General features: G+C 42.5%; 4 protein-coding genes across 9 annotated transcripts in view; 2 read left to right on the plus strand and 2 right to left on the minus strand.

Annotated features, from left to right (window-relative positions):
* Positions 1-715: 715 nt before the first annotated feature.
* Positions 716-3,103, minus strand: mrpl44 (mitochondrial ribosomal protein L44). Its single transcript, XM_084351988.1, has 4 exons — positions 2,877-3,103; positions 1,598-2,066; positions 1,313-1,491; positions 716-1,173 (listed from the first exon to the last, which is right to left on the minus strand). Exons 1-4 carry the CDS (start codon positions 3,050-3,052, stop codon positions 999-1,001), a joined length of 999 nt encoding a protein of 332 aa, XP_084208114.1. The 5' UTR covers positions 3,053-3,103; the 3' UTR covers positions 716-998.
* A 47-nt stretch (positions 3,104-3,150) lies between these two features.
* Positions 3,151-5,532, plus strand: dnaaf1 (dynein axonemal assembly factor 1). Its single transcript, XM_084351987.1, has 2 exons — positions 3,151-4,289; positions 4,366-5,532. The coding sequence occupies exons 1-2, from the start codon at positions 3,320-3,322 to the stop codon at positions 5,235-5,237; spliced, it is 1,842 nt and encodes a 613-aa protein (XP_084208113.1). The 5' UTR covers positions 3,151-3,319; the 3' UTR covers positions 5,238-5,532.
* A 781-nt stretch (positions 5,533-6,313) lies between these two features.
* Positions 6,314-11,105, minus strand: mffa (mitochondrial fission factor a). 3 transcript variants are annotated; one of them, XM_084351827.1, is made up of 8 exons: positions 10,923-11,105; positions 10,030-10,247; positions 9,550-9,719; positions 9,340-9,431; positions 8,258-8,422; positions 7,232-7,288; positions 7,004-7,088; positions 6,314-6,903 (listed from the first exon to the last, which is right to left on the minus strand). In XM_084351827.1, the coding sequence occupies exons 2-8, from the start codon at positions 10,241-10,243 to the stop codon at positions 6,772-6,774; spliced, it is 915 nt and encodes a 304-aa protein (XP_084207953.1). In that variant the 5' UTR covers positions 10,244-10,247; positions 10,923-11,105; the 3' UTR covers positions 6,314-6,771. The 3 variants fall into 3 exon arrangements, with proteins under 3 accessions (XP_084207953.1, XP_084207954.1, XP_084207955.1); XM_084351828.1 differs by having other exon boundaries at positions 10,030-10,279; XM_084351829.1 differs by lacking the exon at positions 8,258-8,422.
* A 726-nt stretch (positions 11,106-11,831) lies between these two features.
* The window catches only part of egfem1 (EGF-like and EMI domain containing 1), a 63,904-nt gene continuing 60,828 nt past the window's right edge, over positions 11,832-14,907 (plus strand). For all 4 annotated transcript variants that reach the window (XM_084351605.1, XM_084351606.1, XM_084351608.1 and 1 more), the window contains exons 1-4: positions 11,832-12,094; positions 13,149-13,283; positions 13,954-14,063; positions 14,196-14,300. In XM_084351605.1, the coding sequence (XP_084207731.1) occupies positions 12,018-12,094; positions 13,149-13,283; positions 13,954-14,063; positions 14,196-14,300 (427 nt within the window). In that variant the 5' untranslated portion in view covers positions 11,832-12,017. The remainder of the gene's footprint in view (positions 12,095-13,148; positions 13,284-13,953; positions 14,064-14,195; positions 14,301-14,907) is intronic.

The raw sequence follows: 14,907 nt of genomic DNA on the forward strand, positions 1-14,907 counted from the left end.
TGTCTCTTACGTGAGCTATCTTTGGTTGTGCTCATGACAGTGCACATAGTCGTTCTTTAACACATCAGCGCCACTATGCGGATTATCATCGTCACTGCAACAGTATGACAATACAAAGGGATATGGGAGTGTGGCGTTGTTTCTTTTTAATTCAAATGTTTTTAATGCAGCAATTTCATTTCAGAAAGTAGCACAAAACAAGTGTAGATTAAACCGTGCCTGCTGAAAGTCACTGGATTTGTCAAGAAAAGAAAATTATTACATTGTAGCAAATGTATCTCTTGCCTTTAAGGATGAGGGCTCATCATGTCAGCTCTCTGCTGTGGTTGTGTTCAAAGATCCTACACGCATACCCTCTTTGTGATCTACACATAAATACCTCCAGGAGGGTGAGTGCGTTTCTCTATGGCTTGAGCAGTTGAAGAACATGAAGCATCTTCAGGGATTTAGACTTTAGGTCAGTTAATTAATTGGGTTTCATGTAGGTGTGGGAATGATACTTTCCATCTGACAAAAAAGTTACTTATTTAAAATTCTTTAAATTCTTTTGTAAATTCCTACAAATTAAATGATGTATTGCAAGTAATGTATCAGAGAATGTTAAAAAATAATCTAGATATTAAATTTATATCAACACACTAATCTCTCATAAAAGCATACACAATATGAAAAAAAGTCATGATCCAAAAAAACATGCATGAACAAAGTAACGATGTACACATATTTATAACTTTTATTACAGATGAATAACATAACAAATGGCAATTATATTATTTACAAAGAACCAGATAAGAGCTATTTTCTGCTATGGACAACTGAACCTATACTGTAGGTCACTAGCTGAGGTAAGCTATGGAAGCAGTCGAACTGTGGACAATAAGGCTTATTTTGCTCTCCTTTGTCTGGGGGAACTGATGTTCAAATTGCCAACTGAAACAATAATGATCCATACAATCCACAGTCTGTCTGTAGTCCACAGCATGGGAGTTGTCACATCGTTAATTGCTGCTGACTGATTGAATTAGTGGCTGCTGATGCATCTGTGGTGGAGAGAAGTCAGAGGGTCTGCGGTTGTCTGTGTAGCCGTAGATTTTACGGAGGGCCACGCGAGCCGCCTCTTCCTCGGCTGCAATGAGTGTCTCTCCTGGACCCTGAGCCAGAAGCTTCTTGTCACTGAAACAGCACACAGGAAAACAAAACACTTTAAAACATCAACTATGTTACGAATCATGTCAACATGTCAACTCTGACTCCAAAAGCAAATCTTTATTTGCCGTATTTCAGGCAACATCATCCACAACAGCACCCATACCTGTATAAGCCCACAAAGTATAGTGGCAGGACAGTGCTGGCTCCAGCAGACTTGACGAGGCGAGGCTCTGGCAGAGGAACATTCCTCTTAGTAAGCTCCTCCACGAGTAGCCCCATGGGGTTGACAACTTTCCATATATCAAACAGGTCCTTCCCTATAAGCTGAGTCACCAGGAGATCCTAAGGACAATGGGGAAGGTGAAGAAAAAGGAAAATGTCACACTTCTGTTCAAACAATTGGGCCAACTGATAAACAATACAAAGTATTCTGCAGCACGCTTCTTACCCTGAGGAAAAATCCAGTTCGCTCTGCTCCACTGCTCTTCTCCAGTGCTCCAATCACTGCCATGAATGTATGATGAATCACATCATCAGGAACGGGGCACTCTGCACTCATGGTTAAGTCTTCAGCGCCGAGATTTCTCGCTACATGGGCGACAACTGTTAAACTGGTAAGGTGCCCTACGATACTCTCCACCCCCTCACTCGGCAGGCTCGGGAAGCTGGCCCTGCACCAGTCGGTCAGGAAGCTTTTGGTGAAAGCAGCTCCCGTTGTACTCAGCTGAATGTTATCTTTCAGAACAAGAGCGGTGGCCTCAGAGTCCACGCCTAACCCCCGTCTCCTCTCTTGCTCTGCCTGCAGGTAACAGGGATTGATGAAGGCTGTTTTCAGAAGCTCTAGGGAGAAGTTCTCATGGAGGCGATTGCTGAAAGCCTGAACCTCAGCATGGTAATCCCAGTTTGGCTTTTGTGACCTGAAAGAAAGGCAAACGTGGCTTGAGTCCTGACTTTGTCTACAACAAGAGTTCAACTGTGTACAGAGATTCCCCTACCATTGCCTTGGGGATAAAGAAACTAAATATTTTATTTCGCCTATGCTATGTTATGAATTATTCTCGCTCAGAGACCTTTATTTTGAAATTACGAGTTTGCTTTCACTTGTTACTCTGGTTCATGTTAACTCTTCTCGCTGCTGTAAGTGCAATAGAAGCCTCACAACAACAATGAGTAATAATGGTATCTTTCTAAAACCTAAGATGGCTGGATGTCGACCCCAAACGTCTGTATTTCGGCCCAAATATCTGCTTTTTCAACCTCCCCACGGCGCATCCGCCCCCTGGAACATTCAACCTAGCGGAAACAATGAGGTCTTACATGCTCGTGAAAGAAATAACGGCACTAACTTCTGAAAAAAAAACAGTCTGAGAATTAGTACAAAACTTTGTGCTTCAAAGTTACTATCAATGCATTTTTTTGTTGTTGTTGTTGATAAAGTGGGACACAAACTGGTGCAAGAGAGGCGGCCAGACTTTCCTCCACCTGTGCAAAGGAACCATATTAGCGAGCTCACCCCCGGGGTTCACGTTAAAAACTATGGAAAATAGTAGCCACGCACACGCTGCTACACAAGTCTGCATTAACAACGCATGTAATACAACGAAAATATTTTCTATAACAAGCCTACTCAATCGGCTGCAATGGATAAACACACTGACATATAAAATACATTAATGGCCTTGAAGTGCTCTCTAGTGAGCTCTTGTCTTAGCTAACGTTAGCCTCACCGTGGCTTCGGCGGCGGAGGTCCTTCAAGCTTCAGCTTCTTCTCCATGAGGTGTGTGTACGCTTTCATCCATCGCTTCTTCTCTCTGACCTGTGTTATTGCTATGTTTCTGCAGACACGCTGACAATGAATGCCTAACGTTAGCGCACCACGATTTAGTATGTACCCAGACGCCATGTCGTTCAGTGACAGCGGAGTGCAACAGCTAAAACTGTCCGACACGGAACGAGAAACAACATCCGGTCAGCCAAGAACGGTTCTGACGTGATGAACAAGTGTTGCCATGGAGACCAACATAAACGTTGACTGTCGTTAGTGAACGGAGCGGACTGCTGAGTGACATTTACGGGACTACACGTCTTATAAACTGCTGGAAAACACAAGAAAAGTACGTGTACATTATATATATTTCGCCCGCGTGTTAATTTGATTTTTTTTTTTGCGATGTCCACTGTTCAAATACAGGAAACGATGAAAGATAAAGTAGCGCAGTCGACTCAAAAGGCAGGTGGAGATGCCGACACTACTTCAGTCAAAGATGGAGTGGATGCCATGACGAAGGATGGAGCTCAAAAAAACAAAGAAAATATCAAGAAACTGTTAAGCCCACCTCAAGAGAAACAGGAGAAACACTCAAGTCCAAGAATGACCAAGGGATTCCTGAAAGACCACTGTAAGAAGAACAAACTTTACATAACACCTTGCCTGAATGACACACTGTACCTGCATTTCAAAGGTTTCTCCACCATCGAGAACTTAGAGGAGTACACAGGACTGAAGTGTCTCTGGCTGGAAAGCAACGGGCTTCAACGCATTGAGAACCTGGATGCTCAAACTGATCTGCGCTGCTTGTTCATTCAGCAGAACCTCATCCACAAGCTGGAGAACCTGGGACCTCTGAAGAAGCTCTGCACCCTGAACGTCTCCAACAACTACATAACCATCATCGAGAACATCTCCTGCCTTCCTGACCTGAGCACCCTGCAGATCGCCCACAACAAGCTGAAGACTGTGAGGGACATAGAGCACCTGAGTCAGTGTCTGGCAATCAGCGTGCTGGACATGTCTCACAATCTGTTAGATGACCCTGAGATCCTGTCTGTACTTGAGGCCATGCCAGAACTGCGGGTGCTAAACTTAATGGGAAATGAGGTGGTGAAGAAAATCCCATACTACAGGAAGACCATGATTGTGCGCCTCAAGCAGCTCACCTTCCTCGATGACCGCCCCGTGTTCCCCAAAGACAGGGCGTGTGCAGAGGCTTGGGCGGTGGGAGGGCTGGAAGGGGAGCGTAAAGAGAGGGAGCAATGGGAGACACGAGAAAGGAGGAAAATTCAGGACAGCTTGGACAGCATGGCGGAGATTAGAAAGAAAGCCCTGGAGAGGCGCCGCCTTCGAGAGCTTCAGGAGAATGGTAAGCTTTCTACTACTAAGATCCTAGAGCAAATATGGATCTGCATCTTCTAACAATACAATCTACTTAATTTCAGGGGTGACCGAGACTCCATGTGAGGAAAACAACACCCAGATCTCGACTTCATCACAAGGAGATAAGATCGAAGCCTTTGTCGAGGACAGCCTGGATGTCCATGAAGAGCAACCAACACAGGCGCCCAATGAACATCAGCCAAACAGTGAACGTCTAGAAGCAGAGCAGCCTGGTCAACAGAGAGAGCAGTTAGTGAAAGATGACCAGGACAAATCAGAGATAAAGCAGCTTGTGATGGAAGAGAAAGAAGGGGTGGATTCAGAGAACTCACCCCAAGAGAAAGAAAGTATTGCAGGAGAAGCAGAAGATAAACAACAAAACCTGACACGTGGAATCCAGTTCATGAGAGATGAAGCAGAGAGCGAACACAAGTCAGAAAAGAAACAGCCTTCTCCGGTCAGGGAAGCTCCTCCTGAAGCAGACGAGGTTGTGCCACCAGCACACGGTCCTGGACCACTGGTTACAGAGCTGGAGGATGAAGAGCAGCTGGAAACCATTGACCTTCCACCACTTCGCTCACTGCGCATCGATGACCTGCCCGATCTAGAAGACGTGGACACAGACGACTTCACAGCGATGTTCTCTTCTCAGCAAATGTTCACACCAAAAATAGAGGTCATATCAGGAGGTGATGATGAGGATGAACCTACTGGGAATCAGAGTGAGGGCGTCTTCAACTTTAGTCCAGGTGGGGATTCACTGTACATACTGAGTGACTGTGACGAATCAACTGAGCTCTCCAGCAAGTCTTCGTCATTGGTGTATTCGGACGAATGGGACGCCCTTGAGCCACTCGTTTTTGCACCAGTGGGGAAGTCTGAAACAATCCAAGCCTCCTCTCCACCACGCTGCCTGATTGAGGAGCTGGAATGATGCGTTCAAGGTTTAGAGCAATTTTTGTCGGATTAAAGTCATAAACCACAGGACACGACTTCAAATCAAGTACGTCTTGATGCTGACAAGCAATAGACTGGCTATGTGAGATCATTTAATGCCCAATCAGAGCAAAGATTTAATTACAAAAAAAAGTATATTTAGCAGGTAAAACTAGTGAAAAGTAATTGATTGTCAAGCATATTTGTGTTGAAGAATTTCAAAGCCATTTTGTGTATATGGTTAATTGTAACACTGTGTGAAAACAGACTGAATAAATCTTACTCCATCTGTACAGTTTTCTTTCATGTATTCCTGTAGTGGCTATAATAGCTTCATACCTTCTTTTAGGGTAATACAAAACTGAATGGCTAGATTATCACTATTTTTAATCTCTTTTACACTAGCTCAACTGACTTAAGTACTTTTCCAGTGTATCTACAGCAGGGGAGCCCAGATTTTCTCCCCTCGGAGGGCCAAAGCTGAAACTTGACAGTGGACCATGAGTCATAAGCAAAAGCCATTGTATTATATTATTAAGATGCAAAATGGTACTGTGAGGAAGCCCTGAGAGGCAAGTGAGAAAATTAAAAAAAATAAATAAATAATCAAAAGAATGTAAAGAAATAACAGTTTTGACTATTTGACATCTGTATTTTGTATTCCAGAGATATTTACATAAGTGAGCCTGCCAACCAGCCTGTCTTGGTCCAAAGCTCCTGTGCTAGCTGTACAAACACCAACACTCCCCTGTTGCCCCAAGCTCCACACTCAGACCTCTAGCTTCGTAGCTAACTGAGGTCAAGGCAGCTACAGTTAGCAGCATTTAGTAGTGATATGCTGCCCTGTTTGTCTGGAGTATGAATGTGACAGGCGGCCAATCCTTACATATTGCACCTTTAACATATAGTAATATCAATTTATGTAAAAATCCCAATAAAACATTAACATAAGGAAGAAACTTTGGTTAAAAATGGCAAAGGCAAGTGAGATATGTGTTCCTTTTTCAAATAACAAAATTATAGTTATGTGTGTAAGTCACTTAATGCATCAATAAAAACACAACACTCCATACGTATGGTTTTACTAAATTGTATTACATTTCTCAGTTCAAGTCACATATTTCTCTGTCAGCAATAAATATTCAACATGTTACATCCCAACACCGCACCTCCATTTACCTATATTGGTAAACTACGATATACTGTATCTCTGGTTGAGTTCTCCCCAAAGCTCTGAGTGAAATGAATACATATTTACAGCAAGTCATGCTTAGCATTGAGCAAGAAGATTTGTAGTAAAAACAAAAAAGTGAGAAAACATGAGACAGGGTGAAATAAGAGTAAAAAAATAAAACTGTACATGTATTAAATTAACAAAATCAAAATATCAGCCTTGTGGGCAACAGGCCTTGAACACATGTCAAGGTCCTGAACACACAGGGACTGAGTGCAGCGAGTAGCTAACATTTGACACGTGGAATAGGGGACAGTGCGTTCTTCCTTCACGGTGACGGCAGCAACACAGGACGGCTCTAACGTCGCAACCACACCCAGGTGTTGACGAGCCAGAAAGCTACGGTGACCGAGTACAGGATCATCTCTCGCTTTGCTCGCTCCTTGTTCTCCTCCTCCAAATGTTGGAGTCTCCGGTTCAACTTGATGAGCTAGAGGGAGATAATTAAAAACTTGGTTTCTCAGTCACAGGCACGTCACGATTAGTTCTCACTCTATACGTTTGAGGAAGTGTATTCATTAAGAACTAACCTGGCGTCGAAGTGTTGTTGCATCAACCACAGTCATGTCATCAGGCCCTCCGTCCAGTGTGGCCTCATATGTTGATAACGCAAGCCTGGAAAAGAGACCCACACAGCGCGATTCACCATTTTAATAGATGATTTTAATGCTATTTCTTGACTCGAAATGAGAATGGAAGGTAGGAAAGGATGAGGAAAAGGACAAAGGATCAGAATGAAGATAACCAGGTGAAGTTACCTGGATTCATGCAGGGGGTTGGAGCTCGAAGCCGACCCCCCTCGCAGTGATGGTTTGCTACAGAGGTGGGGAAAGACAGGGTTGGAAGAAGGGAAAAATAAGAGAGATAGAGCAACAAACACATGGTACAGTGTTGCAAACATGCACACACCTCGAACGTCCTTGGCATAACTACAGTTATTGTGTTGTCCTGGAAGCCATCAGGCTTAGCATGTGGTCTTAAAAGAGACTTTATTTCTTTATCCTTCGAAAACAGATCACAAAATTTGAAAGAAGTGATTTTCAAAACCTTTCCCCTACCAGACGAGAGGCTAAGAGTGTGAAACCATGTTTTGCCAATCAAACTTCTGAAGTGGGCAGAGTGTGAATACACACTAGTGATATTTGAAGGTCTTCTTTCTGCTTTCACCTTCCTCATGGAGTTGAAAGTAGCAAAACCCTGAAGAAGGCGTGAGCTAAAATGTGTATGTGAGTATTTCACACTGCACACTGTCAATTTATTTACAGCTTTCCTGATACAACACATTTCCTCAAGGGGATCATTAACTTTTCTTCAAAGTGAAATCTAAATCTAAAATGGCTGACAAGGCCTAGTACAACTTTTAATAATTCACCTGAATAGCTCCTACAAGAATGAACTCTGCCTACCAGCAATAGGTCGAACTTTTGAGACAAGCCACGGATTGGACAGGCACACAAGGCAAAATGGCTACATTTACATTTTAACTAATACATGCTGTATTAATATTGTTACTGAATGTTACAAATAGTCAGTTAGAAAATGTTAATGTTATGTTTGAGCCTATCACAAAAACACTCCCAATATAGCTGAGGGCCAGACAACATTTCAGAAATAGCACCCCCTCCCCTTAAAAGCAGGGTGCTGTGAAGCAGAAATCAAAGTAAATCTAATGAGGCTTTGAAGAAGTAAACACAACTGATGCAGCCTGTGTTGTCCTCTCTGACCAATATCTAGTAAGCCAATTTTTTTCAAAGCAAAAAATGACCGAATGATTGGGAGGTCACCTGCGAGGGTTCTCATCCAAGACCTCCAGGACTTGCTGGTAAGCCCGACGTGTAGTGGACTGGATGAAAGATAGAACACCGCTAGCGCTGTACAGGTTGTGTTCTTCCTCAGTCACGGTGAGAGGGGGGCAAGGGTGGACAGTGGCTGGGGGGGACGGGGTCGCACTGTTCAGTGAACACCATTAAGAGCAGCCAATTCAGAGGGAACGGGAAGAAAAAAGACAAAAGAGGAAAGAAAGGAAGGAGGAAGGAGAGGGAGAGAAATAAGGAAAAGAAACTGTCTTCGGTTTTACTGACTTTGTAAAAACTGCAACCGAGTGAAAGTGAACAAAGGTATTGTTGCAATAATAGCTGGAGATTTAACCTGCCAACCACTAATAGTGCTTTACTAGCATATAATACACTCAAAAAAACACAGAAACAGAAGAGGAGATGTGAACTTACGGAAGCAAATGAGTCAAATATTGGTTCGATTATAGTCACATGCAATTATCTTGAGGAAAGTGATTGGGACATTAACAGTGTTTTGGCTGCAGAATTATAAAATTCTCTATATGTGCTATAAAAAAAAGCTGCTGAGCTGCATGTTGTGTAAGACCAGCCATCATTCAAATAAGTAAAGCTTATCTAGATAATCTTGACGTCTGAATAGCTTGCATTAATAATTTATACCCTGCATCAGCTTTTTGTTGTTTTGTTTCCGACAGTGTTGCAGAAGAGGGGAAGTGTTGCCTTTAAGTGTGTTTATAGACTAAATGGCAATATTTTTCATCATTTCTTCAGCAATCTCAAAATCACTTAACATTTTTAAATCTTTAAAGGATCAAATCAAAACTGATGAGAACATCAAACCTATAATTTCATGGTGTTAATGGATCAGTGTCAGCAACAAATAGAGCTGAATTCCCACACCAAAACAGCAAACAACGCCAGTGACACCAGACAACCAGCCACGTCACAAACACAAAGGGACGGAAGCAATCATAAACCAAAAGAAAGATTCAACATGCCAGTGCATGCATGTAGGTGATAAGATGGAGCTGGTAGCAAGCCAACGATGGCGTATCCACGACAGTACTCACGCAGAATCATTGTGGGCCAGCTGACTGTTATAACGAGCAGCCGCATTCTCACTGGCTGAGCGTTCCCGCCGTAATCGTCCTTGGGGCCGCAACTACAAGGAGTAAGGGCAACGGATTTATTCGACTATTGTTTACTGTAAGGAAATTATTTCAGTCTGTAAGAGAATTTTATTCCTCTAGTAATGGACAATTGATTGCTTTATCACTTACCACCTCCTCGCTGTCTGGAGCCGCTCGCTGCTCCTCCTCCATGAAGTCCAGGGGCCGCTCATTGAGGGTGAGGACTCTGGGTGGAGTCTTCAGTGATAGGCTGTCTAGTGGTGTCGACTGGATTAGGTCCAGGTCTCTGGGTCTGGGGAACTGGGGGTCATTACTGTCTCCTGACAAAGGAAAGTTTTTGAATGAGCGATTGATGCATTTTCTACTTTTCTTAGATGATATAATATGCTGTGATTTTAAGGCTAAAGTTGATTGAGGACTTTTATATTCACAGGTAATTGACATGACACTAATTTAGATTATTAACAGGGATGGACAAAGTCCTGATCCACTGATAGAGGCTTATCTTGTATCTGTGGTCAAAGCAAAGTTACTTAGTTTGATTACAGTCAGCTGACAGGTTTGTATGCAATAAAAGATGTTGAACATCATAGAAAACCCAGCCCCCTACATACACAACAGTATACTGACCTGCAACCACAATTCTCTCTGGGACTTGCATTATGACACTGTGGTGGACATCCTGAGATCCTACATTAGGGACTTCGTGGGCTTGAGAACCCACTTTGAGCATCTCAGGGATGCGCATCCTCTGGCTGATCCCTTCGGTGTACTCCAGCTCATACTGGATTCGGTTCATCTCGGCCATCTCTGCCGTGGGGGAAGGGAATGCTGCTGCGTTCATTTGGCTGCGTAGAATGATTTGTTCAGCAACACAGAGCTGATTGTTAGTCACAAAAAGGTCACAGAGGTCAGAAAGACAAGACAATATGACAGACAGGTGTGTTCTGACTTTATCTCCTGTTGAACTTCTCACACTACATGCCTACTGGCACTTATAACTCATCTGCAGCTACTACACAGTAGATCACAAAACCAAAATCTTATCAGTGAACTCCCAAGACAGTATCGGTGAGGCTGACGAGTAGCCGGGAGCAAGAAATGGAAAATTGCTCGTGACACAATCATATGACGATAACTTAGTGTCTTCTGACTTTGCAGACGAACACAAAGAGAGGCTACATTTACTAGTTTGACTGAGTCAGATAGGAGCTGCTACAGCTCCTGCTCGCTTTACTTCTTTTGTATCTTCTTTAACATGATTGCTAACATAATGCTATTATCAACGATGTCAACATTCAAGTGGCTAATCAAGTAAAGCTAATACAGTACTTTTTTGATTAGCTAGTGATCACAACCTAACATTCACCAGTGTTTGCAGTTATTAGCAACCTGCTGCTGTTTAGCTCGGTGGTTTGAATCTCCCAACAAAATCCTGAAGCTAATGTCAAATGAGGTTAGACAGCTAACTAGACAACATATTAGCGCCATTTCAAGCTAGCGCGTTAGTTTCGTTTTCTTACCGTTTGGTTTGATGCTAAAGATAGCCACTTATCCGAAGAATAATTATGAAGTCCTAAAGACAATAAAAACGTATATATAAACACTCAGAATTGTCCGGTTAAATGTACGTATTACAGATTATGAAGCTGTCAAACATCTCCTTGTGTTGATACGAGAGAGGAGCCTCCTCTCTTCTTCCTCTATCTGCTCTCCAAACAGGAAGTAAAAGCTCAGGAGGAAGTGACGTCACTTGCACCAAGCGCTGAAATTAAAAGCAAAAAACAAACTTCGACATTTAAAGTAATTAAACTACATTTATTTTGTATATAGGCTATACATTTTATTTATTTAGTTTATTTTCAAGTCTCATGTTATCTCTAGTGGATATTCATATTGTATAATACTGTTTTTTAAAAACTTTCTTTTATTTGTACAGTGCTGTTTTTGTACTTAAGCTGCTGTGACACTTTAATTTCCCTGAGCGGAATCAATTAATTAAAATAAAATATTAGCACACAAAATGTCATCATATAAATCATGCAGGTTGAATATTTATTGATTCATATATGTAGGCTATGGAATAAAATAAACAGTGTATGCCATAAAATCCCGTCCTATCCCGTCCAGAGATCAGTTAAATTAGTAGCCTACCTCTCAGCCCGCATTATACTCAAAGGTGTTTCTTCTATATCTATAATGCATAATCCACTGTTTCCATTGAATAGTTGGGCAGAATTTCTCAAAACTAAAAAAAACCTTTAACGAGAGTTTCTTTTGGATAAAACGGAACATTTGATCGCATCGTGTGTTCACGCACAGGTCAATGTCGCGGGGGGTTTTGGGAGGTGGCCCCCTCAGTGACTGTGGGTGGTGCGTTCACCAGGAGCCATTCAAATGCTGCGATTGACATGAGACAAGTCGTCCCTCTGCTAGACCAGTGAGTAAACGGGAAATCACGTCTGGATCTGGGGGAGATATCAATGCAAGACAAACACCAACTTCTGAGTCATGTCCTCAAGCGGACTTAACGCAGCTGCCAGGATGCTCTTCATCTGATGGACACAGAGGCTGCGCCGATTCACTGCTTCTCTCCGTCTGTGTAACTGGCTGAAATAATGTTCCCGGATATTTTGTGCGTGATATTATTCAGCACCATGCACGTCGCATCATCCTTGGAGCTGCAGCCTGGCATGTAAGTGACGCTTTTCATTCGCCACTGTTTTTAGTTTAGCACTCATTAGATTTTATTAGATAATCAGCTGAATGAGAAAGTTTTACTTTTACATGCTTTGACACAAGACAGAAGCAACGTGTCTGTCACAGCCTGCACAACAGAAAGAAAAAACAGTTGTTTTTTTCTATAAATAATAGATAATAAATCAATAATAACTGTTGCTTTTGTCTGTATTTCTGTTATAGTTCAATCTGTTCAATGTCCACTAGGAGTCGCTCTTTCAGGTCCCCTATGAGGATGGATGTGTGTTTAATAGCACTGCTATAACGTGCTTCTGCATAATAGCTTTCAATGGCATGTGTTATTTCTTTTGCTGCACTGTAGCAGACCAGAGGTTTCTGAATTTAAATAGCCTGTCTTGGACATGATTGAGGGAATCGTTTTCATTACCGGAGAAGGCGAATACTTCCTCTAATTAACTTCAGGCTGCTCTGTATTGAAGCCAGATGTTTATGGAGGACACCTCTGGATAGTTTAGGGTACCTGCACTGACAACACAGACGAGCGCTGCACAGTGCAAACCTCTGTTGCTGCTGTATAATGATCATACACACTTCAATGCGTGCATGCACGCACGCACATGAACATGCAAACGACTCCGGAGAGTAGGAAACTTAATTTCCTGTGGAATTTCTTCAGTTATTTATTGCCTGCTGTAGGCAGTGTCCACACAATGGGCTGTTTTTTTATTGTTTTTAATCTGGACCTTAATTAAACATACTGCACCGATGAGGAAGCTGTATAATTGTTTGACAATGTGCGATGAGCTGATGTTAATCCAACTGAGCATGTGAAGAACATGTGGAAGCTCCTGTCTGTTGGAGCGCACATAAGGGAAGATCTACAGCCCGTCTCTGAAATAAATCAAGCAATTAAACATATTATATACAGCAATAAAAACAGTCACTTAACAGTGAATAATGATGTATTTATTGCTGGGGTTTTTTTCTGTCTGAACTAACGTTTTGTGATGCATCTTTCCATCATTTTTCTGTGTGTTATCCACTCACAGGCCAAATGTTTGTGCTGACCAAGAGATGTCCATGTTGGGGGGCCGTCAGCCTTGTGTCCAGGCTTTTACCCGCATGGTTAAGGTGTGGAAACAGGGCTGCACCAGCCACAGATGGTGTATGGGCTACGAGAGAAGGTAAAAGCAAAAAATACTCACGCTGCACGTACACTACATCAATGAACATTACTGTTCCATGAAGACGTTTCATTCATAAGCACAGTCATGATGTCATGACGGAGTGTTTTACACATTGACCCAACACAGAATCTGAGCTTTTCTGATCAAGAGCCATTTTTATAAGCTCTACTGGGACGACTTTGAATGGAAAACCTCTCTTTCTCTTTGACCGCTCAGTGGAACTGGAGATCATAGTCTTGAATTCATCTTAATAAGACACACGGCAGCTGTGGATATACAACACTGGCCTCATTCTAAAAATGCCTGCTAACACCACTCATATAATCGACGTATTGAGATAATTCTGAGCTTTATGAGTGAGCTCTTGATACCTATAAACATTTGCAGTGGCGGACTCAGGATGTTGGAGGGGCAGGGGTGAAAAAAAGGGCACCACATGCATCCCAGTTTTTTCCACTTGAAGGGCGCCCTAGAGGGAACTTTATCATCCTGTGTTATCTACAGGGGCATCTTAGAAGGCAGTTTTGTGCAGTGAGTTGAGATAATAAAGGTTATAGTCTTTACAGGGCATATTATCTTCATTAATATGTTGATAATATGAGTTAATCTATAAAGGAACTTCCTGAAAATCCTCTTATGTGACTATAACAGAATTTCTCCTCCTCAGGACAGCATACTTCACAGCTTACAAACAGGTGTACAGCATGGATTTGCACACCGTCTATAAGTGCTGCCCAGGCTGGACTCGGATGGGTAAAGAGATGGGATGTCTGCACAGTGAGTAACAGCATTTTACATCACATATGACTAGTTCTGTTGTATCAGTTTGATATTTAATGCAACAATTTAGCTGAAATCATGTCAAGTACGTACATCAGCAGCCTTATGGTTGGTATGTGGTATCTGCAGGGCTGTGTAGTGCCAACACATGTTTCAATGGAGGCCAGTGTGCAGAGACCGGAGACCAGATATGTCAGTGTCCACTGGGCTTCAAAGGGACGCGCTGCCAATATGGTGAGTTTTCATTCCCACCTGACAGAAAGTGGTGTTGTTGACGTTTATAAACCTTCATACTCCATTCCTTTGCAATAAAGGAGTCTGTGTACAGCAATAAGCTGAGTGCGGCTTTGTGAGCCAGTGAACTGACTTACATCTTCAGAGGACAACATGTTGTTAAAGCTTTAATTGGCCAGGCTCAGGCCTTATGCTTTCACTTTGCACAGGCAGAATGAGCCTGTAGTGAAGCTGTGATTGGATGAGGCTGCTCTGTGGGGGTCTCTGGGTAGTTAAAGGTAGAAGGAGTGCTCTCTGGGAGGAATGGTTTCCTTTGAAGGCTACAGCCTGGAGTGCTGTGGCTAACTGAGCTGAGCCTCCACTCTATAAAAACTGCATGTTAATGAGGCTATATGCACTTCTGCTTTCATATGGTCTCATAAGAGAGAAGGATAGAACAAATGTTGTCGCATCTGACAATATTTCAGGAATAGTAGTCCAACATTTCAGATTAGTTTTAAAGAATGGCAAGGAAAAGGGAAATACGCATATTCATGCTCTGATAAGACGAGACGAGGGGTTGGGTTGTGGGTAGGAGAAGACATTTGAGGACATCATTTTGGAGTAC

The sequence above is a fragment of the Pagrus pagrus genome (genome assembly GCF_965226575.1).
Source record: "Pagrus pagrus genome assembly, chromosome: 4".
NCBI classification, from domain to species: Eukaryota; Metazoa; Chordata; class Actinopteri; order Spariformes; family Sparidae; genus Pagrus; species Pagrus pagrus.